The sequence below is a fragment of the Macrobrachium rosenbergii genome, chromosome 3 (genome assembly GCF_040412425.1).
Source record: "Macrobrachium rosenbergii isolate ZJJX-2024 chromosome 3, ASM4041242v1, whole genome shotgun sequence".
Taxonomy (NCBI): domain Eukaryota; kingdom Metazoa; phylum Arthropoda; class Malacostraca; order Decapoda; family Palaemonidae; genus Macrobrachium; species Macrobrachium rosenbergii.
In genome coordinates, this window is record NC_089743.1 from 60,164,750 (window position 1) to 60,190,709 (window position 25,960).

General features: G+C 37.4%; 1 protein-coding gene across 1 annotated transcript in view; it reads right to left on the reverse strand.

The window, feature by feature from the left end:
• Window positions 1–240: 240 nt before the first annotated feature.
• The window catches only part of LOC136856130 (acyl-CoA:lysophosphatidylglycerol acyltransferase 1-like), a 134,298-nt gene continuing 108,578 nt past the window's right edge, over window positions 241–25,960 (reverse strand). The window contains exons 4-7 of the mRNA XM_067133786.1: window positions 23,876–24,070; window positions 15,224–15,464; window positions 14,882–15,024; window positions 241–2,376 (exon numbers count right to left, since the gene is read on the reverse strand). Of these exons, the coding sequence (XP_066989887.1) occupies window positions 2,095–2,376; window positions 14,882–15,024; window positions 15,224–15,464; window positions 23,876–24,070 (861 nt within the window). The 3' untranslated portion in view covers window positions 241–2,094. The remainder of the gene's footprint in view (window positions 2,377–14,881; window positions 15,025–15,223; window positions 15,465–23,875; window positions 24,071–25,960) is intronic.

Below are 25,960 nucleotides of genomic sequence, written 5' to 3' on the forward strand. Positions count from 1 at the left end.
GACAAACAAATGCTAGCCATCCAACAGAGCTTCTGAGGACTGCCTAACAAGTGCACGCTCAAGAAATTAACTATGAAGGAATGCTGACGTATAAGCACAAGCCACAAAATTCTGGGCATGCTGCCCATTAAACATAAAAGGCATTAAAAAAGATAATTTTTCAAGATATTTCCTACTGAATTATTTAATGCTTTAAGGTATTTCAACTTCACATAATAAGGAGATATAAAAATGAGCTTGTTGACCTAGGAGGCAATTTAATTAGTTTTATAACCAAAGGAATTTCCAAGAAAACAAGATACTAGTATGTTTGGGTAAGATAAAAAAAAAAATGCTGTTCACAAAAACGAGTTGTGAAAGTACTTACATAGTTACAGAACAATGGAGAGAAACTGTCTTGAATATAATTAAAATTTCTAGAAGCACTGCCAGAAGTCAAGGCATTCTGCAGATTTTCAGCTGAAATCAACCACTTTTTATAAGCCATAGCACCCAGTCTATCAGAGTGTACCTGTATAGTGTGTGCAAGAACTAATTCGACCTCAGTCATACTAAGCAAATCCTATGTGAAAAGCTCCTCAAGATGAGATGGTTAAATGTAAACATATCAAACATTTGATGATGAGGTAATGACGTGACGAAAAAAGCAGACAAAACACCAACCAGATCAACTGACTTTCTCATGTGATGAGAACTCACAACAAAAAAAGAACTGTGATGAAAGGAGGGAAACACAAAAAATAAAGTACAGTACTAAGTAGATGGAAAATAATTGTTCTATACTGGCAAGATTACAAAAAAAAAATTAAAAATGTACTATTTGTCAAAGTCCAATAGCCATTAATTTACTCACCCTGAATATAACTGCTTGGACATCACAGGGATAATGTTGGAGGGACATGACAGTTCAAAACCCTAGTATTTCAAGTATACCAGCAACTATACCAAGATACCTTCATAGCTACAGGTATGTACCCTGGTAAATTAGTCAACACTACAGATAATGTAAGGGAAAAAATAATTCTTTAAACAAAAGTGAAATGAAAAATGAATTATCTACAATGAGTACAACAACGATGAATGTACAACATAACCAAAGAACTTTTTAAGCTTAGAATCACTGTTTACCTTAATATAAAATCTGCTAAATGCACTACTTTATCACGATTACAGCTGTATTGTCAAAATACGTCATACTTGCTGTGAAAAGCATTGTACAATGTACCAGAATATGAAAAATATTTAAAGCTACCATGACCTATATACACAAAATTAAATAGCAAAATTGTTCTATGCTTTCACAACACTAATTTAGAAAATTTCTCCCTTCCCATTTCTATATAATTTCCTAGACAATGCTTATGTCTGTTCAAGTAGATGTAACTAATAAGTGGAAATATCTATTAAATTAGCCTTCCTTCATGTTCAGTGTCCATCATCTCAAAGGACTCCTTTTACAAGACCCTAACTGTGACAGCTTTTAATTCCATACAATCATACACTACCTATCTAAGGCTGGTGATCATGCTAGCTTAATAAGCAATGTCACAATCTACATATTTGATGGCCTCAATAAAAGCAATGTGCTTTTCATTTATTAATCATTTATGTTTAAATCCTAGAAACAGCATTTGTCTACTCAATATCTGAATAAACAATTTTCTATCTTAAAAAAAAAGTTTTAAGCAACATTCTTAAACATGAAATTATTCTTCTGCCATATTAAATTTCCTCTAAAAAAAAACCCTAAATGCCTTCCTAAATCAAGCTTTGGGTCCAAACTTTATAAATTTGCACATTTCTCAAAACAGTCATTTAACACTAAGGGAAACTTTCTGTCACTTCCCTTTAAGGCAAAAGCTATTAATCTTCTTCAAAAGATCTTTCAAACTACACTAGTGAGTTTTAACATTTTCTGGATTCTTCAAAATGTTTATAACATCTGACATACTAGTTTTTAATTTTGACTATTTCTGGCCATTAGTCACTGATCAGCATTATCATTAGCACACCCAACTTGAACCAAGAATTGTGAGGACATCTACAGCAGGCAATCTTTCACATCATACAATTTTAACGTGCACTCACAGTGAATCACCACAAAAGACGACTAAGACTTAAATATATCCAATAAAATATTTGGAGCCAGAGCCACGTTGAGGCAATATAGAAGCAATGTCGAAGGATAAAGTCTATGGGGTCATGAACTACCCTAGACCCCGGTAAGGTCCGAATATTTTCATGCTGATGTTCAGGATTATGTGGAGTTGGCAAGACAGGAAACCTGCCTGTATTATAGTATTCCTGCAGAATGTCTTCCTTCTCTTGATATCGTTGGAATAGCCATGATTCTAGGGCTTCTCTTTCCCTTGGAACCTGAAAACACAATATTTTTTACAAAAATACACAACCTAAAATCACTCAACCTAAACCTTTTAACCATTTAATACATATAAATACATAGTGTGTCAATTTTACCTGTGTCATTTAGTACATAACTGTACGGTTTTGACACTGGCATTCAGTGCGTATATAAACGATTCCTTTTTCCCTCTTTTCTACTTAAACATGGCTTATCTAGGCCTCAGGCGATCTTAAGGATCATACCTAGACATTAACAATGCCTCCTTTTCCTCTCTCCCCACAATTTTCATCATTTTCCTCATCTAATGCATCACTTAGTTTATCTATCATTATTGGCAACTACCAATCACAGTGTTTTACCTTCATGTTTATATGCTTATAAGAAAAAGACAAAGCCAAACAGTACAGTATAATGATGAAAAGAAATGCAATAAAAAAATGAAACTAATTATAAATAAATGTAATCCACCCTTGAATAGCCGATGAGACGCCATGTTGTATGTTTTTACTTTTTGCTCACAATCTGGATACCCTAAATGTTTGCTGGGAGAGCTCTTAGCTGACAGCTGGGGCTCCCAAAGTTGTTCACCAGAGGTAAATGTTAAAGGGTTAATCAATGATGTTTTAGAGCAATAAATTCAACATTCTATAAATATAAAATAGCTATGAAACCTTAGTGAGTTTTTAAGTTGTGTATAAGACATAAAACACTTTAACAATAGATTTTGTAGTTTTGAGTAAAAAACATAACTTGATATTACATATAACTTTTATTTCTAGTTAATTTTCTAATTAAAAATTATACATTCCAGTTCAGTACTATGGATTACAGTCAAGTACTATGGTCAAATCACTTGGCAATGTGAATTTTTGAAATTAAGCAAATGCCATTTGCAGAATAAAATGGTACATGATACTTTTTCTCAGTAGCTCTCATCTTACCATGCATTAAAAAAAAAAAGTCCCCATAAGGTTAGGTTTCCAAATCATCAGATGATGTAGTCAAGAAAGTGCATGTAATGCACTTTAGCTTTATATTTACACATTACCTTCTACATTACACATATTTTTTCTCCACTATGAATGGACGCATGAACTGAACTGATTTTTTCTTTGAATTGGTCCTGGTTTATTTGTGCCCTTTTTCCCTCTGATTTCTGCAGTATTAAAATCAATTTATGCCAGCCAGTTTAGATTGTTGAAATTTTCAATGACAATTCAGTTGTTTTAATTTTCAAATCAAATAAGATTTCTCCCTTTGTGTACCCTGGTTTCATTCTCTATTTTCTCATTTTCACTTGCATTTTAGTAAAGTCTGCCTGAGACTTACATTTTCTTTTTGCTCTTACAATCCATTGAATTTTTTGCTAAACTTTTTGCTAAACACAAGATTTAGAAATAGTGGCTTGTGACTGATACTTTCTGCCTCCAACTATCCACTCTGTAGCTTACACTTCACCCTCCAAATTAGTTTGCTTCAAATTTATCGACTGGGTTAAGCATGATTTTGATCATCAGTGACTATATCAAAAATTAATTTCTAAATAAAAAAATTAATAATTTTGTATCTTTGTTGCCATCTGTGTAAACCAGCAGATGATAAACAATTGACACAAGCTGGAAATGTTATAAATTCACAGTAAACAAGACAGTATACAGTATGTTTACAGTACAGTACTGTATTTTATCATTTAATATGCAAACATCTATTAAAAATAAGTAATGTATTTAAAAACTTACTCAATCACACCATAGATGACGATGTGCACAAGTCACAGGTGCATTAAACATACTGAATTATGTTACTGTAATGTAAGTTAGATTGTGTAATAAAAAAAATTCCTCCTCTCAGCTTTATTCTATAGAGAATATCAGTCCCTTTACCTACTGATTTTCAGTGATGTAAACATAATATAAATTTTCAAAATAAAATTTATTACAGTGGCCGCCCCCTCCTCATTTTGACGCTTTTCATTTTGTTGTGGATTTTTGTGGAACACATTATTCACTTGTCTGCAAGGAATTTTCACTAATTCACAAATTTTTTCAGAGCAATATTTGCTAATTACTGTGTTTTTTTATTTTAGTTTCAAGACCAAATACATTTTTATGATAAAAAATAATTTATTTTCAAATGTTAATATTAATGTAAACACAGCAAAATACCTATAAAATGTTTAATACAAATTAAATAAACCTGAAATACACCTCAGAATGACCTTAAGTTTGCAATCTCTCTCTCTCTCTCTCTCTCTCTCTCTCTCTCTCTCTCTCTCTCTCTCTCTCTCTCTCTCTCTCTCTCTCTCTCTCTCTCTCTCTCTCTCTCTCTCTCTCTCTCTAAGCACAGCAAAATATCTATAAAATGTTTACAGTAATACAAATTTAATAAATCTTTAATACAAACTATAAACTTGTTAAGGTCATCCTGGGGCCCACCCCGGAATGATAGTTGGGCCCCAGAATGAGCTTAACAAGTTTATGATTTTCCTCTCTCTCTCTCTCTCTCTCTCTTTTAAGGGTAATGTACGATGTATCTGAAATTATATTTCTGTACTGTAAAGTGTTTTTCGATGATAGTGCATAATGTACAGTATCTGAAATATTCGCTAATTATTTTAATTTTATTTCCCAGTCTGCTTTTATTGAAATGCAAAAACTTGTACAGTAATTATGCATGGAAAATATAAAAAAATTAATGACAAAGTAACATCAAGTTTATCTATAAAACTATACTGTACAAAACAAATAAACCTAAATGCATAAAAAAAACAATCTTTCTCTTATCTCAGAGAGAGAGAGAGAGAGAAAATTCAGTGTTAATACATCAGATCACAGTAACTTCCTGGGGACGAGATGAAACTTCACAATGGCTGGGAGGAGAGTAAAAATGTTGTGTTGCCTACGAATGAAATTTGGATTTTGAATATTTTTATGGTGATTAGAGATAAAACATTAACAGTGCTAAAATATTCAGTCAACTAAACTTGTAATGAAATATGGTACAATGAATCAGACAGCAAAAAATATGGCAATACTACCTTCGTTGATCTGTCATGAACTTGCTGGATGTTTACTTTCTTGTTTTTTGTTTACGTATGAAATTCGGATTTTAAATATTTTTATGGTGATTAGATCAATACAGTATATATGGATTCTGTAAGTGAAATAATGTTTTATACATATTTTGCAGTGTTTTCTCATTAAAGTATTTGTATACTGAGAGAGAGAGAGAGAGAATGATGGCACAAGAATTTTTTTAAAAATTTATGGGGGACGGTGAGGACTAACCACAAAATGACGTAAACCAAGAACTTACCATAGTAAATCATTTTTTTTATCAAAAACGTATTTGTACGTAATCACAAAACTACTAACACGATGTAACAAACCTAGCATTCTGTTTGGAGGTACGAGTCGCATCCTTCTAAACTACCCATGTATTTTAGATATGCTTTATACAGTAGCTCTATCCTAAAATACATACCTGTACAGTAAATACAATTTCAAAATCATCTTACAGCACAGGAAAATATCACTATCCATAAAATGTATACCAATGCATTACAGTATGCTCAAAGTTACGTAAGCCAAAGAAAACATACGTGTCTGAATGATAGGGGATACTTAAGAGTAACAGTTGTAGGCTGGTGCTTAATTTTGCAACACGACTTTGAAATATTATTACAGTGTTCTGGGATGAAAGTTTGAGGTATATTTTTGTTTGAACTGTCAAGTTTTGCGAAGAACTGTTAAAATAGGCAGTTATAAGCATTTTATGGGTGTATATAGCCTACTTAGGAGTAACAGTGGTAGGAGAGTACTGTAATGTAAGGTTACTTTGGGTGTTTTGGGATGATGGTTTGGGGTGTATTTTTTGTTTGAAATTATATTAAATTGTTTTAGTATGATAACTTAAGGTATACAGTGCACCCCCCGTATTCGCGGGGGATGCGTACCGCACACCCCCCTGCAAATAGCTAAAATCTGCGAATACTTAAAACCCCTCTAAAAACACTTAGAACTGCCCATTTTAATAGTTTAAACACAAGAAAAACCCTGTAAAAATGCTTATACCTGAGTATTTTAATAGCTTTATCACGAAAAGTGCATTTATTCATGAAAATATGAAAATACAGCAATTAGTGAATATTTCTCAGTGAAAAATACCGCGAATGGGTGAATTTTCCACGAATAATGGGTGGATGTGTTCCACAGAGAAACCCACGAATGCGTGAGTCCGCGAATCGTGAGAACATGAGTACGGGGGTTTACTGTATTTTTGTTTGAAATATCAAATTAAGCAGTGAAATGTTAAAATATCAGTTATAAGCATTTTAGTTTAAGGGGTACAAAGTATTTGGCAGTTATAAGCCAGTTAAAAGCATTTTTAGAGCGGATTTTTGCATTTCAGCGGTAGGTTCTGGAACCTATCCCCGTGTAAAAATGGAGGAGCACTGTATTTTGATACTTAACTACTGTTAAAGATAGCTTATATCTCTGCGCTGATGGGTGAGTCGACATTCAAAAAATAGAAGATCCCATGGTAGACCTGAATGACTGTCTACTACACCTGTTCTCCACCAGGTGTGTTTTGAATGTTTTAGCTTTTGTCAGAATTCTCCTGGACAGCCCAATAAATTGTGGGGAGGTTGGGCAGGGTCTACCTCAACAGTAGGTAAATATTCAAATACTGTAATAAATTTTATTATGAAGATTTATATTATTTGTGATGAATATTACCTACTGTTAAAGATATCTGATTCCCACATTGAGAAGAGGATGGTGAGTAATGCAGCTACACAAAATCTGCACAGTTAATTGGGCTAAAGGTTTCTTGCATGAAACCCAAACCATTCTTACCTAAACTGGCATCCTTTCTGGGTTTTCCTGCAGCCAGAAGTTGGATTTCATTCAAAGCGCAAGGCTCTCTTATGTGTGCAGTGAAGATTAACCTTGCCTAGAAAACCAATTCAATTCAGCCATACTGACATACAAAAGTGATGTGGCAGGACCCCTGTGCCTGAGTACAAAGGTCCCAGATATAAAAGTATGCTCCTTTAGTACAATATCGTAGCTTCATGCTCCCCAAAATATCAAGACCCAAGATCTAAAACAAAGAGCCTAAAAGACTGCTCTTTCTTCAGTTCAGGAAAAAGACTTTATCCACTATTAGTAGCAGACTAAGGGCTTTATCGTTTTCAGTCACAATTCTGCATACTTAGGTAATGAGTAGCAAAAACTGACTTGCACTTTCTACTGTGTCACATTAATCACATCCTCAAGTGACACATTTGTCATCAAACTAAATGACTGTTATGACTGTTACCTTTAATAATGGTAGAAGGTATGGAAATAATTTCTCAAGTGCTAGCCTCATCAAATATGTCCCCAAGAGGTTAAATGATTAATTCTTACAGTTCTTGGAAATTATCATTCTCAGCTCTAAGGCAAAAATGAAAAAATACCATTCTCTTTACAACACCCTTATAGGAGAATGCTTGCAATAAACTTACTCTTTTAACTACTGATAATGCTAACAAAAAGTTTTTCATAGAAAATACTTAGGGTAAAGATATTCTTTAGTCTTGGCAGGCAACTCTTCTAGAATAAGGACACTGAAATAAAATAGGTAGAAAGAACCTTCACCCTTGGCAGGCAACCCTTCCATGAGAAGGTTACTCTGAATACAAACCTTGCTCTCCAACCTTGGACTGTGCCATAGCCAATGTACCAAGGCCTTCCATGGTCTTAGGTTTGAGTTCCCTTGCTTGAGGGTACAATCAGGCATTTCTCCTAATTTTTTGTTCACTTCCCTGTTTTTTCGAAAAATGTGTAGGACAGGCTGATGAGAAAGCAAAAGTTGCTTGGTGGATTATCAGGGAAGCACCTTCTTTATCTAATCTTTCCTTCTAAGCTTTTTATTGTTTCTAAATCTATCCTGACTGTCCTCCACCAGTTGTTGCAGCAAACCTCGCAGGTTTCTTATTTCCCTTACAAGGTGTTCTGGCTCCACCGGTGCTTTTTTCAATAACATAGAGTCAGGTTTTTTCATACTTTCAATTAAATTTCTGTAAATAACATAAATACTGTTGCTGTTGATTTTATTATTATTGTTTGCTGTTCTGTTGATTTTTACCATGTTGCTGCTGTTATGAGTCTATTTATTAGTTTTCCTACTAATTTTATGTTAATTTTAATTCTTTCAGAAAGCACTGAGCTGTACCTTGGGCCTGCTACTCATTACTGTAAGAAAAATTGCAGAGTACTTTACCCATATATTTGAGGCTTAAGGTCAAATTTTCTAGATCTCCAGAGTTGTTCTCGTAATTACAATTTGATGTTTTTATCTGGGACACTTATAAGTAGTAACAAGTCAAAGGTTGAGTTTTTAATCCCAGGGTTTGATGGCCCTGACTTTGTTTATTGTTGTAACATCCCACACGCACAAAGTATGGCTGTATACACTAAGGTGGCACAACCTACTTATCGTCTGAAAAACCTGGAGTGTAGTTGTCATATTCTTTGGAAGCTTGAATTTCAAGTCAATGGCCCCTGTGGGATTGTTCCACACGAATAGGGTTCATTTTCTGAATAATAATATAATACTAATAATTCTGAAAAATAATATAATACTAATAATTCTGAAGGTTCAACAGGATCTGCAAATAAAACTTTTGAACTATGTCTAAATTCCAGAGAGAGATTGATACCGAGTTCTTGAGGCTTCAATCTAAACTGATCTGAACACCTTAAGGAGCTGATTATTAGCCAGATCCAACTGCACATGACGCAATACTGAGGGAAGCATGGATCTATAACCCCAAAAGTTGACAGCAAAAAACTCTTACTATATCTTAGGAAGTGAAAAACTTTGATGTCTACATGGGTATGAGTGCTGAAAATTCCACTGGAACAGCTTCCAGAGTGATACACAAACCACTGCTTGATGCAAGGCCAAGGTTATTTCTCCACTTGATTAAGGATAGAATCTGAGATAGTTTGGGAAACCCCGTTGTTTGCTCCAAGCAGTTAAGTGTGCGATGTGGAAGTTTGTGGAACCATGTGGAATTCGGCAGTATGAGTTGATTTTTCCTTAACAAAAGAATACAAGAGATCTACTGTGAGAGCTAGAACGTCCAAAAATCATTCCCTCTGAGGCTACTAAGGCTCTATGAGAATTCATTGAGCAATTCTTCTACTGGAAATTCATTCAATAATTTCCTCAAGAGTTCATTAAGGGCGAAGGCATATGCGTCTCAACTGGGCCAGACTTGAACAAAGGATCCACTGCTCAAGCACGTGGGCCACGATAGGAGTAGTAGTAGACTGGTCGTTCCTGTTCATTTGAGTGCTCCCCCAATTCCAAAGCGACTTGCGGACTCATGGATGTAATGACCACTCCATAGGCAGAACTTGTCCTTCCTGAATCCTAAATCGCCAAAACATTGTCCTTCCCTGGAATTAACAGAACCAATACTATATGTTCTTCATTTCTGCCCAAAGAAGCAGTCATTTTGGTATGACTTAGTTTCTGACTAGGTGTTTGCATTGTAGAAACTATTCTATAGCCAAGAGTTCAAGCTTTATGGGATAAACCTGCCAGGAATCTTCAATGGTCTTTCCACCACCCTAACATCTCTGTAAGATTTACTGGGTGTAGTGTTGACCATTCTATGGTGTACAGGAAGTCAGTGTCACAACACCTGTTGTAACTTGTAACTTTGTTTTGTATTATGAGACAAAAGGAAAAAACAATAAAACCTGGACGTGGATTTAAGATTAAACTCGGCAACTCATAGTTCTGGCATCCCTCCTACAGAACCTGGCAACAATGATGGTCCTGGATTTACTAAAAAAAAGTTTAATAAACATTTCCTGTAAGTTGCAATTCTATAATGCCAAGACCGCACTGACAAATTCTTCAGTAAGGCCATGTACCCTAACAAAGAAAGCCATTGCAGTACTAAACAGGAAGCTTCCTTGTGGGCTAAAATTCTTTGAAAAGCAGCAAGAAGTGTCTATTCATCTCCCGACAGAAAATTCTGCAAATTGCAAGAGTCTACCCTCATGCCCAGAGACAGAATGGACTGCGGAGAAGTTAGGGAAGTCTACTGAAGATCACAATGCACAGAAACTGAGCCAGAAGAAGCCAAAGATCCTTGGCCTTTGGAATACTGTCTATAAACTTCGTCAGCTTGAACCAGTCAAATCAGTAGAAAAGAATTCTTGCTCCTAAAAGACGACACCATCCGCCTATGGTCAACAAATTCCTTGTGAATACTTGATGTGCTGTACACAAGCTGAAACAAATCGTCTTGAACAGGAATACCTTCCCTGCAAATACACACTGAAGGAACTTGTGCAACTGAGGATCTGCTGGTATGTGGAAAATTCACCCTGCATGTCTACCGAATCATCCAATCGTTCTTCTGGAATGTCACTAAAACTATGCTGGAAAAAACCATGAAGAATTGCTTATGTCACTAAGAAAATGTCACAGGTAACATCCTGGTGAATTAACAACACCTGCTCCATTGCATTCTTCTCTAACTACAATCTCCTACTGAAGAACGAAATACTTCTGGAGAACATTCAGAGCAAGGCTATAGGAGATGATGCTAGTGGAGGGGAAACCTGAAAGGAATCATAACTCTTCTTCACTACCTAAGTTTCTGCTCCTGTCTGCCCTAACATGCCAGAAGGCCTAAAATTAGCCTCCTACCAGAACCTGAGGGCTGAACAAATCCTCAAAAGTTACAAAATAGATGTGAGAAAGAGGTACAACTTTTAAAAGGTGGGCCTGAAAGAAGAGGCAGACCTTTCTACCCCTGAGAGATTAAGTAAAAAATTCTCTTATTCAGTACCAATATATTCTCCCTTATCACCTTAAAGTTGGGCTTACAAGGTGACTCGAAGGAGAAACCAAAACAGGTACCATCTACTGTGTACAAGAAACCTTGTATGACCAATAGGAGCACAACTATTCTCACTCCTTCAAAACTGATAACATTTGCCTGCAATGCTAAAAATGGCCTTGACCATGGAAGTTGAAAACTCTAAGAATCTTCCCTGCAAAAATCCTGCTGGCACTGCAAACACTAAATTTAGGTTGGTGCCACTCTCTAAGCTGGCACAAACAAGATGCAATCATACTGAGCGAAAGTTCAATAAAAGATAAAAGTTTAGCAATCTAAACAAAGAACTGGACAAAAACTTCATCTCAACATGTCCAAAGCACTTTATCAGTCTCAAGAGTACATCTCTTCAAAGGAATATGACAAGCAAGGAAAACCGAATCTTCAACCATAGACAGTTTAGGTACCTGTAAAGTACCTGTATCATATAAGGTGACTCTCTGCAGCTTCCAAAACACTCAGAAGACAAGAGCTGGCACACTTAATAGAAGCTTTGTTCACCAGAGTACGAGAAAACTTACAAAATGCACTCTAGTGCAAAAGAAAGCTTGGGTTCCTTCAAATACTTAATGGGTGCCAAAATATCCAAAGATAACAGAGACCTATTCTCCACAAGGCCTCTTCCTCCACTAAATGAGGATAATGTGAAGTACACCAGTCCAGCAAACGTCAAAGCACCGAAGGAGACCCCTCCAATTCAAACTCTTTTTCCATCAAAGGAGGAGTCAGGGCAACAGCACCCGACTACCTACAACAAATTCCTGACTTGATGAAAGGGTAGACTGATGGAAATGCAGTCTGAAACATCTGACCAGTGTCGACACAAGTTAGCTGAGCAAATGAAGAGAAAACGCCACCATGAGCCAAAGAAAACGGAAGGTTGGGAGGAGTGGCAGCAACACCCAAAACCCCGGCCTTGTCCAAAAGCGACTCAACAGACTTAAGAGCATTCCCAGATGACACATCCTTAAAAAAGAAAGCACCTATTAAGGGATTCAGAGCTGATGAAACACGGTTTTCCTGCAACACCTTTTTATCAAAGCACTGGATAATGGTAAAAGTTGGCAGGTGTATATTTTATAACCCTACCTAATTTTTACAAGTATTTTTTAGTGCCTAAGTTCAATAGTTCTGGACCTTATCAGAGTAAACATGTGTTATCACCCAAAGCTTTCCTCAGAGGAAGAAAACACCAACTTGGGGAGCTTCGTAAAATCAGACGACTGTGATTCCATAAAAAAAGCAGAAGCCGGCGAAGAAGGAGCTGCTGGTGAAAAGAAACTAGGGAAGATAACATGAAGATACCTTAACAGGGATGCATAAGCCGACGGATGAGCATCCTGAACAAATATGTCCTCTTCTTCATCACAGGATGCCGGAGACAAAGCCAAGTCCAGAGGTTGGGGAGCCAACGGAGACTTCTTGAGTAGACTCAGAATACTGTCCAACTTGCTCTGGATAGGGTCCACAGCTGTGGGCATCTGCGTACTAACAGTAGGCTCAGCCTGGAGCAGGGGAGACAGAAGCACAGAAGTTACTGGTTGCTTAACAGCTTGAGTTCCAACTAAAGAAGACTAAGCTGAAGTGCTGACAGCAGAAGCCAGACAAACGGTCAAAGGCGGCTGCTCAGGCGCCAATGGGCACTCTGTCACTGCTGGACATACAGGAGTCACTGAGCGTTTGGGCAGCAACGGGCGCTCTATGGCACTCAAGACAAGACGGGAGCTCGGTCAATGAAGGGTGAATGGGCGCTAGTGAGCTATCAGACATCTTCAGGTGCTCGGACAATATTGGACGCTCAACACTAAAGGAAGCTTCAGACACTGCAGGGCATTTGGGCGCTGGAGGTCACTTGGGAGAAGATACCTTATATGAAGAGGAGTCCTTACGAGAGGAAGGGCCCTTGGAGGCCACACGCTGACTCTCTGCCAAAGGAGGCACAGAAGAAAGATGCTCCGGGCTGTCCCAATGGCTACACAAAGGACGAGGGCTATACTGTACAGTATACAGGACCATTGAATTTTTTACAAGGTACTGGAGAACATGACACATCACTCGCAAATCTTTTCAGAGGATGTGATTCATCCATAAGTGCCATTGGCACCTGGGTGACTCATCCGAGCTAGACGAAAGATGATGCACATCCACGGATATGCCTTTCCAGTGGCACTTTGCTGCAACCTGGGATTCAGCAACAGGTTCAACCAAGGGGGCGACTACCTGTGGGCAGACCCCACCGACCTCCCTTGGGCTACCAGTTTGATTCCTCCCAGGTTTAGGAGAGTATGCCACTGACCTTTGCCTAGGAGAATAGATGGGACAGGCAGCCACCTCCTCCACCAACACTTCAATTGCACTAGGTGCTATCGGGTGCTCCACTGACACTACACTAGCACTAGGCACTTCTGGGTGCTCCGAAACACTCATTGTCCAATAGGACTTTCACAGATGAAGCTAGCAGAGCAACTGATTCAACAATCAGTTCAAACCTATTATCAATCTTTGACTCGAGACTGGCAATGGTGTTGGGTTTGGAAGCGAGTGACCCGGGTAAAGGAGCGAGTTGCACAGATGGAGAACTGGGGACACGATTCACAGAAATTACAGAAATGTCAACATCGACATTAATATTATCATCATAAGAGACAGGAGATTCCTGGCTAGCTAAAGCCTTGCTAATCTGTCTAGCAGTCGCCTTCCTCTTTTTATCCCTCGCCATTTATTTAAATGTGATCTCAAAGTCTTCTACTTTTTACTGTCCCAGTACTCTACAGTCTGTGCAAATTGTATGAAAGTCGTAAGATTCTTTAGTCAAATGTGTATTGCAGCCTTTGCTGCCATACCTAAAGCTAGTCAAACTTGAGTCTGACTTACCGGAAACAAGTCAACTAAAGTCACTATCGGGAAATGAAGTCTTAATTCAAATACCAAAGTCCTCAAAACAAAGTTCAAACAGAACCTAAATCTATCTACATGTGTCATATGGCTACCAAAACAAGAATACTTAACCGAATGATGAAATAACAATTGTTAAGCAACCAATTCCAAAATCAAACTGCTCCTAACAACTGGCATACAGCCATCAGCCAGCAGAAACAAACTGATGCTCTTTTGCTAGTTGTTCCTTCCTTTCCCCAAAAGTGGGAAGGGTCTAGTCACCTACCCAAAACAAAATAGCACGACCCGCGAATTTCAAAAGTTTTAGTTCCCAAGCGAGTGAAACTAATAGCAATGTAATTACTTGGTAAGTTACTTATATGAAAAGGAAAATTAATATATTTTTTTTTAATTAGCGGGTTATAAAAAAGAAAGCTTTATGCAGTCAAATAAACCAAAGATAGTTGAATACAGCTGATATTAAGGTATTGGAAGTTCTTATACTGATAGGCTATCATGTAAAAAATATCTAACTTAAGGTATTATAAGATGATATCACATACAGAGGAAAAACTGTAACAAAAAGTCAAAAAGCCTGTAGAAACCAGAAACATTCTCTAAAACGATATAACCCTTCCCACTAAAACAAGCTACCACAATTTTAATACATGTGCTTAGTTTAAAAAAAAGATGAAAAGGGTACAGCTAAATACAAAATATCTTACCTCTTCAATGTTAAATTTGCGGTAATAAAAAACTGTGTCACAGCTAGGTCGCCAACCACCAAAAATAGTTTGCAAATCAAGAGGGCGACCTCCTGGGTAAGCTATCGTTACATCAAGTAAATACTTGATCTTATCACTTCCATCTGAAAAGGTTGAAATTACATGTGAAAATTAGCAATAACACTTGCTGGTAAAATTAGTAACATTCATGTTCAATTTTTAGGATTTAAATCATTATTAATGTTTCTTATTTTCATCTGACATTCTCAATATTCAATACTAGGTTAAAAAACTTGTACTGCTGAACTCAAAGCAGATTCTCAAAATTTTAAATAACCATACCACTATGATGATCAGCAGCTGCAGCATCCATGATCACCTTCAGAGCACCAATTCGAGGATATGCAACATTATTTAATTTTGGTAGATTATTTTTATCTGCATAACGATGACTTGCTTGAATCTTATTCTTCAGGAAACCCCCTTCAGGAAACAGGACTAACCACTTACGTTTACGTGGCATGTAGAACTTAGCAAGGTGTGAGCCTAACTCTAGAAGAGAGGCATCTCTGTATTTTGGCCCCTGGAATATTTTTAAAATCTCATTGACCATTTACATCCACATGCAATTACATTTAGTAAACAAAACAAAATTTAATACAGCTTGTGTCAGCAATCAATTATGACTTTAGTTCCATTTTTCTTGCATACCTGCAGAAATAAAATCCAACCATCCTAGCATTACAAAGCACAGATTTTTCTGTGTGTAATAACAGTGAATTAACACATTACCGCATTTGATGTTATACCCTCCAAAGGGGCCAAGGGGAACCCTTTCTGAGAGTGAATATTGTTAAGGAGCTAACATCAAGGTAAATCTTATAGCCCATTACCAAATGCATCCTTAATTTTCTGATTAAGTAAAAAATTTCAATCATTTGAAACTGAAGACCCAATTTGTCAAAAAAATCTATTTGAAACAAATTCTGTACTATGCTGACACAAACTACTGCCTTAATAAAGTGTAATAACTCCTTCAATGAAGGGCCAAATGACTAAGAATTCACTTGAATAATAATACTATACCATAGTATAAGTCCAGGGATACAAAATTCCACTGAAGTGAGCCAATCACTTATTCACTCAATCCCTTCCTCATTTTTAATCTAAACTCTTGAACAAATGGATCTAACTCCAAAAATATCTACTTACGGTACAAGGCAATGCCATGAAGCCCCGTTATGATGCATGTTGGTTCTCTGACTGCATGGTTACAGGAATTTGTTTCAAAGTTGTATGGTATTATTCAACTTGACACTAAAATTCTCCCCATATGAGCCAAAGAATTCACCCTCTAAGTTTGTGTAATTTACATTAGAAAAACTGACAGCATTCTTAACAATTTATGTAAAACAATTATAATATACCTCCTTCCAGTTTTCCTGAATTTTGTATAGTAATCTGAGATGTGAACTTTTACTTATTTACATCATAATTTTTGAGAAAACATAGAGAAAAAAAATGACTGCAATGATTTAAAAACTGTGACAGATAGAAAGCTGACTTTTTCAGTGAAAGTACTTCACATAAGAAATATACCCTGATGTACAGTATAATTCCCCTTGGTGTTATTTGTTGCCAAGGTAAAGTGCATTTAATACTCAATCCTTTGGAACATGTAATTTTTCTTTAGTTATATTACTATGACAACAGTGTTTTCTTTCTTTCTATTTCACGCAGTGAAAACACTGATATCTAAGTAGGGAGACTGAAGTAAAATTACCAGTTTCCAACTGGAACAGATTACGAGACCATGCAAAGATTTGTGATAATGTCACTCAATAAAAGAGATAAAAAAAATCATCTATATACCTCTGAAACATTTTTTAGCAATAATACTTTAGGATGCATTTATCTGGACATTGAACCATACAAAAATGTCAATAACTAACTTTTGATACTTTCTTCAAACTAGGCCATTGGCATGGGACATAAAAGTGATGAACAAAACTGTCTATAAGCCACTCTAAAATTTTTTGAGCAGTAATAATATCGGATATGTTTATCTAGACATTAATCTGTTAAAAAATATCATTAACTAATTCTTGATAATTTGAAACTCGGCCATCAGCACACTCCTCACGAGGGAAAATGAAGGAAATATAAAGATTCACTTAAACTAGTGCGAGGCCATTTAGTAAGAAAGTATTGTAGAACCACTAGGATCAGTCTGTGAATCCAACACAGTTAGCTTTGTATAATCTGTCCTAAAATTTGGCAAACTACCCAAAGCTACTGTTGTCTATCATGGCACTGTGTTTAGGCTTTTGGGTTTTTTCTGATTGCAGAACTAAAGCCTGCTCCAAAAATATAATAGCACGTTTCATTTCTAACAAGTTCATTTTGTAAAAGTAAAAATATACAGCAGCAAAAGAACTATAATTAATGTACATACTCATGTATCCTTTGATCTTGTGTATTTGGCCCTCAAAATTTTGTTGCAAAATCATGAATTCATTACAGTACGTACATTGTATAACATGTGAGTTGCTTTTGCAGTGGATTACATATGGCTGTGCTTAATATGCAAGTTTCATTTTGTTGATTACCTAAGCTAGATTTCCTATGCCTGTCTCAGTCTCAACAGATTCCACTGATAATTCATACTCGTATTACATCTAAGTTAGCTTTTGACTAAATAATAGGCCTAAAAGCTACACATCAGTAGGGAAAATGCAAACTGTCACACATTCAAGCAAGCTTACCAAACTTGTGGCTTGTCTAATAATTCATTACTATTTCTAATAATTAACAACCACCTAGTATTTTCAGCAAAATACAGACATAAACTATGGCAAGTACCCACATAAACACCAGAATCCAGAAACAACTGTTTGCCAACATAATTTACCATAATTATCACAAGTTTGCTAAGAGTTGTTTTACAGAGTTCAACTTGTTAAAGCTTGCTAATCTTTTGTGGTGTTTAAAAAAATATATTTTTATTCACCTACCATGCAATGGAGAAGGTCTTAAGAAAGTGTACCATTAAGTCTAAAAGCAACTCTGAAACTCACGAAATCACACCTTTATTTCACTTAAAATTTACTGTGGTTATAAATATGACATATTTTTAAAGTAATCTGTATTTTTCTTAACATACAAACCTGAGGTCTTTACACAGGAGATTTACTTTCAGCGCAAGCTGGAGCTGGCCGTTTAACTTAAAACCAGGTGGGCATTGGTAGCTGGCTACTGATGGAAGGGGAGGTAATACCCTCCATCCAGTTGGAGCACATTCACTTTACCTTTTGGCCAAGGAAGCAGAATGAGGGGTGGCTAGAGGTGGACCATTAATGTAAAGACTTCAGGTTTGTATATTAGGAAAAAACAAATTACTTTAAAATTTTGTCATTTGTTCCTACACATATACAAACCCTCGGAGGATTCTGAGCAAATCTCTGAACTGACTGGTAGTTCGCTTCACCTGGACCCTCTTCCCTGGTCATGTAAGATCAAAGGAAGGAGACCCATGCCTCTGATCTGTTGAACATGTGTGATGTTCAACTGCCAGACTTCTGGGCCTTTGAATAAATGGAAGATAATGTCATTGAGTCAAGGCAGTCACAGACACTGAGGTGAATACAGCATCTGAGGTAGGTCAAGGGCTGAAGAAAGAATCCTTGTGACTAGATATAGAGGAGCAAGATTCAGTGGTATAGGACACAGGAAAGTACATGGTTGAAAACACTGCACTCATCAAGGACCTGAATAAGTCGCATAGGTTGAGATGACTAATACATGAATGCAGCCATAGAACTAGGAGCACCTGAGTAAGTGGTGGCTGCTGAATACACAGGCACATTTACATACACTGAAGTGCACAAACACAGAGAAGCAAGTAAAATGGTCAGGTACATGGGATCAGTGAAGTATCAAGAGGCAGATGGATATGAATATTGCTCTGCAGATAAAGAAGTCAAAGCAACAGGATTAGCAACACTACTCGGCAAGGCAGCAGCATGTTAACAGAGATAAGCAGCTAAAATGGGGGGTGGGAAGGGGGGAACTGGTAGGATTTTCACCATACAAGGCAACAACCACCTCCTGTATCTTAGAGTCATCCATACCAAGGAATTGAGCCTGAGGAGCAGACACAACCTTTAACCTGAGCCTGTCTTAAAAGTTGTCACTTACAATGCAAAGAACATAAGTGGATGAAGAAGGCTTGGCCTGTGCAAGATGTAGCAGGAGGAGGCAGATGGCCATCATGACAGCAGAAGCAACAGACAATGAGACAAGAAGATCTCTTCCAGAGGTAGGCAGAAGACTATAAGGAAAGGGAAAAATTTGTTGGGGCGAGAACTCCTCTAGAATAAACAGTAAATGTGGATAACAGTGAAAGTACAAAATACGGGCATGAAGTCCTACCAGTGAAAGGAAGTAGCAGCCGAGGAAACAGAATGCCACTTGTAAGCAAGCCATGCTTGAACCTAAACCACTGATTGACAAACGAATCCTTGAAAACCTTGTTAATGTAATCAGGGGAGCACGCACACTTGACCCCTTTATGAAGGGCACAGTGAATTGGGGTCCTTTCCAAGGATGACCTAAAAGTGCTACAGGAATTACTATCTCTATCCAAACTAGTATGCTGCAGCATAGTAAACAATAAAAATGGTAAATATAAAAAATGAACGTACTGTACAAAATACTAAATCATGGAAATAATATCACCAAAGCTGAGATAGAATAGGAGGAACCAGAGGACAATCAGAAGTAAACACCACTGAGTAAACATTTTTGTGCAAACAAGAAACCCAAATAAGATCAAAACAAGGGTAAAAGTTAAATCAACAGCTTGGCATTGGAAAACCTGAGAAAAACACACTTAAAAACAATTCCAATAATGAAATTGCATAAAAAACAAGAGATACTGCAAAAAAACAATTACCATACAGTACAAGGGAACTCACTGTAATAATGCAGTACTGTATAGGCTGCCAGCCATATAGTAATGAAAAATCCCACAAAATACTGGAGATCACATAACAAAAAAATGAATGCAATATGAAAATGCGCTCAAAATAGAAATCTGCCAACAGCACATAACTAACAATGGTAGTAACGCAACAATGGTCATGGGACAGAATGGTAGCACTTATGTTTTCAGTGCAAGCATAAAATACATCCAAACTTCATCATTTTATGGGCTGGGAAGTTAGGTGGTAATGTGCACTGGGATCACCTTGGTAACATTGCTTTGGGAACCTGGATGCATACAGTAATTGCATGGCACAGAAGTGTCACTATGCAGTACAACAGTCTTATATCCAGCGACAAATCTCTCATTATTCAGCTTGAAAATCAAGAAACATAGGAGACTGGTAATGTTGCAAGGATGAAATTGTGGTAGACAATTCATATACCTACAGTGGATCAGTCAGAACCAAAATTACTGAAGCACAGATGTACTGCAAGTAAGTCCTAGTTAACAGATAAGAATGTTTTGTGAGTAATAACACAGAGGTTCTTAGCAGAAGTGTCCTGTATGTCTGTGCATGACAAGCACTCAAAAAACTCAAAGCACTATCAACAGAGGTCTGTCATACACCAAAAATAACCCACATTCATTCAGTCTGACACTTGTATGCACAATGAAGGGAAGAGGTGGCATTAACTCAATCGCACTTGCCTACGAGGAGTCTGCACTTGCCTAGGAGGAGTCAATGTGCATGCATAAAGAAGTCCAAGGCCACTAAACTCTCTCTACACACAGGAGATATAGTGAAATGTGGTTCACAATATCTGTAGACATTCTCAGACTCCAAGCAAAGAAGCACTACACCAGTCTCCTACTTCCTTACACATTCCTGATCCTGTCCTGAAGCAGAAGCACCTCTCATCAGGGAAGACGGACAAGATCCTGCAGTCACCATGTGAACAGAGTTCAGATCCAGAAACTGCTGGTCCCCTTCTTCCCCCTACTCAGTACAGCCTAGTAAGACAACAGAGGGGAAGAATAAGAACATACAGAAGGAGAACATGAGGTAGAATCTATCTTGTTGCTCAACTGTGTGTAGTATCCAGACCACGCTAGGTCAGGAGAGCAAACACATGCGTATGCCTACCCATTGCCACTCAGCAGAGCTGCTGGGGGATGGGTGGGGGAGTTATCCCAAGCTGCATCATGCACCGAGTCTACAGACCTGGTCCTGAGGAAGAGAGGGGGATACACACAGGTGTCCTAATGTGAGCCTAAGGTGCATGGTAGAATGGTGAAGAGGTGGCCCTCATGTCCAAGTAGGTATGCACAGGGACGAAAGCACTGCCTGAGGTAAAATGATCATTGGGCAGTGAACTGCCATCTCAGTTTGTGTGGATCCACCCAACCTGATGGAAGGGGAGACTGAAGGAAAAGCAGTCTGCAGCTGCCCACCTGAGTCGACACCAGTTGGCTTAGCAAAAGAATATGAAGCATCACCAGGCACCAAAGAAAATGAGAAATGTTCGGAAGAGGGGGGAAGAGAAGCAACAGTGAAACCTGACTCCCCCGCCTTTTCTGGACACAACTCAAAAGAGTATTCCCAGATGACACATCCTTAGAAAGCAAGGCACCCAGAATAGCAAATAGCTTGGAAACCATAAAAGACACTGTAACCATGGGATGACTGGAAAGAGAAACATTAACAGGGTCAGATGGAAGAGACTCATCAATAGCCGAATTAACAGCATGTATAAAAAGGAACATGTGCATTTTGAGTACAGAGAAGAATAGCAGACAAGGATTTAGGATGAGAAATAGATACAGGCAGTCCCCGGTTAACAGCAATCCAGTTTTATGGCACTTGTCTAGCGACGAAAATCTGCAATTTTCGGAGCCGAAAATCGCTGTAAAAGCCTGAAAATCTCCGAAAATCGCCAATTTTCGGTTATCATCACACCCTCAGAAACAGAACCCCACCAGTAACTGGGGACTGCCTGTATAAAAAAGATTGGTTTAACAATGGATTGAGTCAAAATAACATTAGAATTAGAACAACCTGCTAGAGACATCATTATTAACAATACTGTCTATACCTACATCATTAGTCCTATCAGTGCTAATAACGTCATTAATAGATGCTGCTGATGGAGAGGTTGAAATATGATGCAAAGATTTACGTTTAACGAAAAGATCTTTCGGCGAATGCATTAAACAAGATTCAGAGCGTAAAAAAAATGAGGCAGGTGATGGAGGGCACAGAACCACATCGCCCTTAGAACTGACACAGTTCCCTGGCAGCAGACTCTCCCAACTGTTGCAGGGCAGTCCTAGGCTCAGGCGATATATGGATGAGGACACCAACACCTTACCTTTTACAGAACGCAAAAATGATCACACAAAATGGGGGAAACTAGCATGGTTCCCTAACAAATTCAATCAAACTTTCTACTGACTAAAATAAGGTTTACATCTTGTTCTAACTTCTTTATGTGTTTTTTTTAACCGAAAGTGGAGCAGAAGGTGGAGTTAAACAAGAAGCCTCAGTGCTAGCTAAAGCTTTAGCAGAGGAGAAGGCCAGAGACTGAGTAGGGATGACTACAGGAGAGGGACCTGGATCTTCAAAGAGAGAAATGACAAGTTTATGAACTGCACTAACTATTTGCCATCTACCTGCTTCCCTTCTCTTCCTAGATGTAACAAACTTAAGCATAAAGCTCTTCGAAAATTCCTACATTCCTCACATCTATTGTCAAGATCAAACTTTAAACCCTTGCAGCCAGCACAAAAAATCTATTTACCTCAGAATTCAACATCCTGCTAACACAGTAACCATTCCTACAGAACCTGAGGATCTCAGCCTTCGTTCCAGTGAAAGGCATCCTAGTAAAATAAATGTACAGTACCATGAAAGCAGCCAAAAGCCAAAGTTAATCTAAGTATACCTTAGTTTAAACAGACCACTGAGCTGATTAACAGCTCTCCTAGGGCTGGCCCAAAGGATTAGACTTATTTTACGTGGCTAAGAACCAATTGGTTACCTAGCAATGGGACCTACAGCTTACTGTGGAATCCAAACCACATTATACCAAGAAATGAATTTCTATCACCAGAAATAAACTCCTCTAATTCTTCATTGGTGGCCGGAGACTCGAATGCGGGCCCAGCAAAGTGCTAGCCAAGAACTATACTGACCCGTCCAACAAGGAACTGCCAATGGCCAAAACCAAATATTGAGCGCATACACAAAATAGTAGTTTGGAAAATTCTGACAAGAGCTAAACATTCAAAACACACCTGGTGAACAGGTGGTCTAGACAGTCTCCTGGGTCAGACAAGCTATCTTCATTTGTTTGAATGCTGACTTGCCTATCAGCGGGGAGATATAAGCTATACTGTAACTAGCAGTAGGTAAGGCTTGGAATAAAATAATGGTACACAATTTAAGTGGGAAAGAGATCAGCCGCATGTCACCTGGGTGCCCTCCCATATCTTTGTAAAATTGCCTTTTTGTGGCAAGTCATGTTAACACTTCAAAATATTTGAGGCAATTGTAATTTTGGATAAAGAATTCTCAATCTGCACTCATTTACTATAATTTATGCCAACAATGTTATGTCTACATACAGTGTTAATGTTGATGTCATATGGGAAAGTTTTGAAATCTAATTAATACCTTTATCATTTTGAAATTCTTTATACAGGCAGTCTTGTTATCGGCAGGGGTTCTGTTCCGATGGCGTGACAAGTGAAAATCACCAATAACCGAAAATCAATGATTTTTGGCACTTCTGTTATGTATTGGTGCCAATATGCAATTACCAGTGCCGATAAGCAGAAACCAGTACATATCGGCACCAAAAATCTCCAATTTTTGTTGCTAGACAAGTGCCGAAAAACCGGATTGCCGCTAACCAAGCCCGCCGATAACCTGGGACTGTCTGTACTGTATATGCAGAAGCCAAGGCAAAGATAACACATTTTACATTGAATATGTAAAATTTACTTACTCCATGAATGAAAAAGTCTCCATGAGCCAAGGAAACCAGACCAAAGTTAGTAAGTTTGAAAACATGATCCATGATCCACATGATGTTGTTGGACAGCCCTTCTCGGGAATTGAATGCAGCCATGATCAGCGGAACATCTGCAGTAGATTGGTGGTTGAATAGCACCAGTGTCCTTTCTTCTATCAAGTCCAGGAACTGGGTGAGCAAAGAGTAATAAGACTAATATTTTATAAATTAACGTAAAATGTCAGAAAATTTTTTTTACAACACAAAACACATTTTTCATATAAACCCATTAATCATAAATTGTCTTATGTCCTGTCATAATTTAAAATGTACAGTGCAGCACATTAAAACAAAAAACTGATCATTTCCTTTAGCATAATAATATAGAGTACAATGAACAACATACACCACAAGAAAGAAAAAACACAGATGATAGATTACAATTGTTTACAATGTGCAGTTTAACCTGTTAAGCGTCACTAACAATAAATCTTGGTCGCTCACATCCCATATCACACTGCCTTCAACAGAGTAACATGTTCTCCCTCTTTCAAGGCAAACCAGAGGTAAATGGCAACTTTAATGGAAAGATAGTCTGACAGAGGACATCTACCTCTTGCCTCCAGCTAAGCTTCAGGTGTTTATTGACTAAAGACTGACTTCCTTTTGTTTTGATCCTGTCTCCCATAATAATGAGTGTTCCAAAGTGGAATAAAAATCTTTTCTCTGAAGAGACAAAATTATCACTACTCCATGTGGAGACTGATGATGACTACGAGACTCAGAGTAGCAGCCACAAATCTCCATGGACTGAAGATTTACCTAGCTGTGAAGAAAACCATAATTTAGATTCAAGCATCGCATTGCCAAGTGACTTGACAGTACCCGAAGGAGAGGAGTCCCTTTACTTTTTGTTCACCCAAAGGTGTGAAATTTATGTTCAGAGTAAGGGAAACCAAGTGGAATTTTTTAAAAAGTTTTTTGATGGTGAAGTCACGGAGCATATTGCATCAGTAAAGAACAGATTTGCCAACCAGTTTCTAGATGAATATAAAGTTTGCCTACAATATCACATGCAGTGAAATAGTATGATACAAATGTAAATGAAATGAAACCATTCAATGCTTTACTGGTCCCATGTTTCAGGGAATGGCATACGAAAGAATAATTTTTTCCCTTTCATGTTTCATGCTTATAATCTTTAGGAAATAAAAATGCAAAACTAATGCTTTCATCTTTTCCTATTCTACATTACTTATTACCCTAATATGTTACATAAAGACAATATCAATATAAAAAAGAACACATAAAAGGCATCAAAATTGGCACAGGCCAAATGACCACTCTCTGAGCAAGTGACGCTTAACAGGTTAAGAACACTTCAATTACCAATTCACTGTCCTCCCCAGATATGATGCCCGCATAACACAAGGTCACAAACAAACTTGTAATTTTTGTTGTTTAATCTGAAATTGGGTTCCAAATTTATGTATAATGTGGCTTCTAATATTTTCTTTTTGCATATCACTGATTTTGAATAATGTTTTGCATTTTGGTTATTTATGGATGTCTGTACAAATAAAACACTATTAGTTTCACCCCTTTCTTGTGGTTTATTTATGTTAAGTTAGTGTGTTTACCAGTGTTCCAGTTTTAAATATATATAGACACTTTACCCTTTACATAAGGGACAAAGTGCACCCCAATATCATTTTCATTAAAAAAAGCTGCCCAAGATGTTTAACAGCTTTTCCACTCATACAGTACACAGATAATTATAAGCTGACTCATCATTGTTTCTACAGTGGGCTAAGGTAATTTTAGGTGCTCTGTTCCTTTCATCTCTTATTTTCAGGGAATAAGATTTTTGAGCTTTACAGAGTACAGTACATTTTCACTGAACCAAGCAAGGTAACCTAACTTTCTTATGTGAAAATAAAACACATACTGTACTTCTAATGTGCACTTAAGATGATGACCAATAACTTTATGCATTCCTTGTGTTAAAAGAAATAATGACATGTATACATTTGAATGTGGGTGCTTTCTGAAAATACCCACATTCAAATGTGTACATGT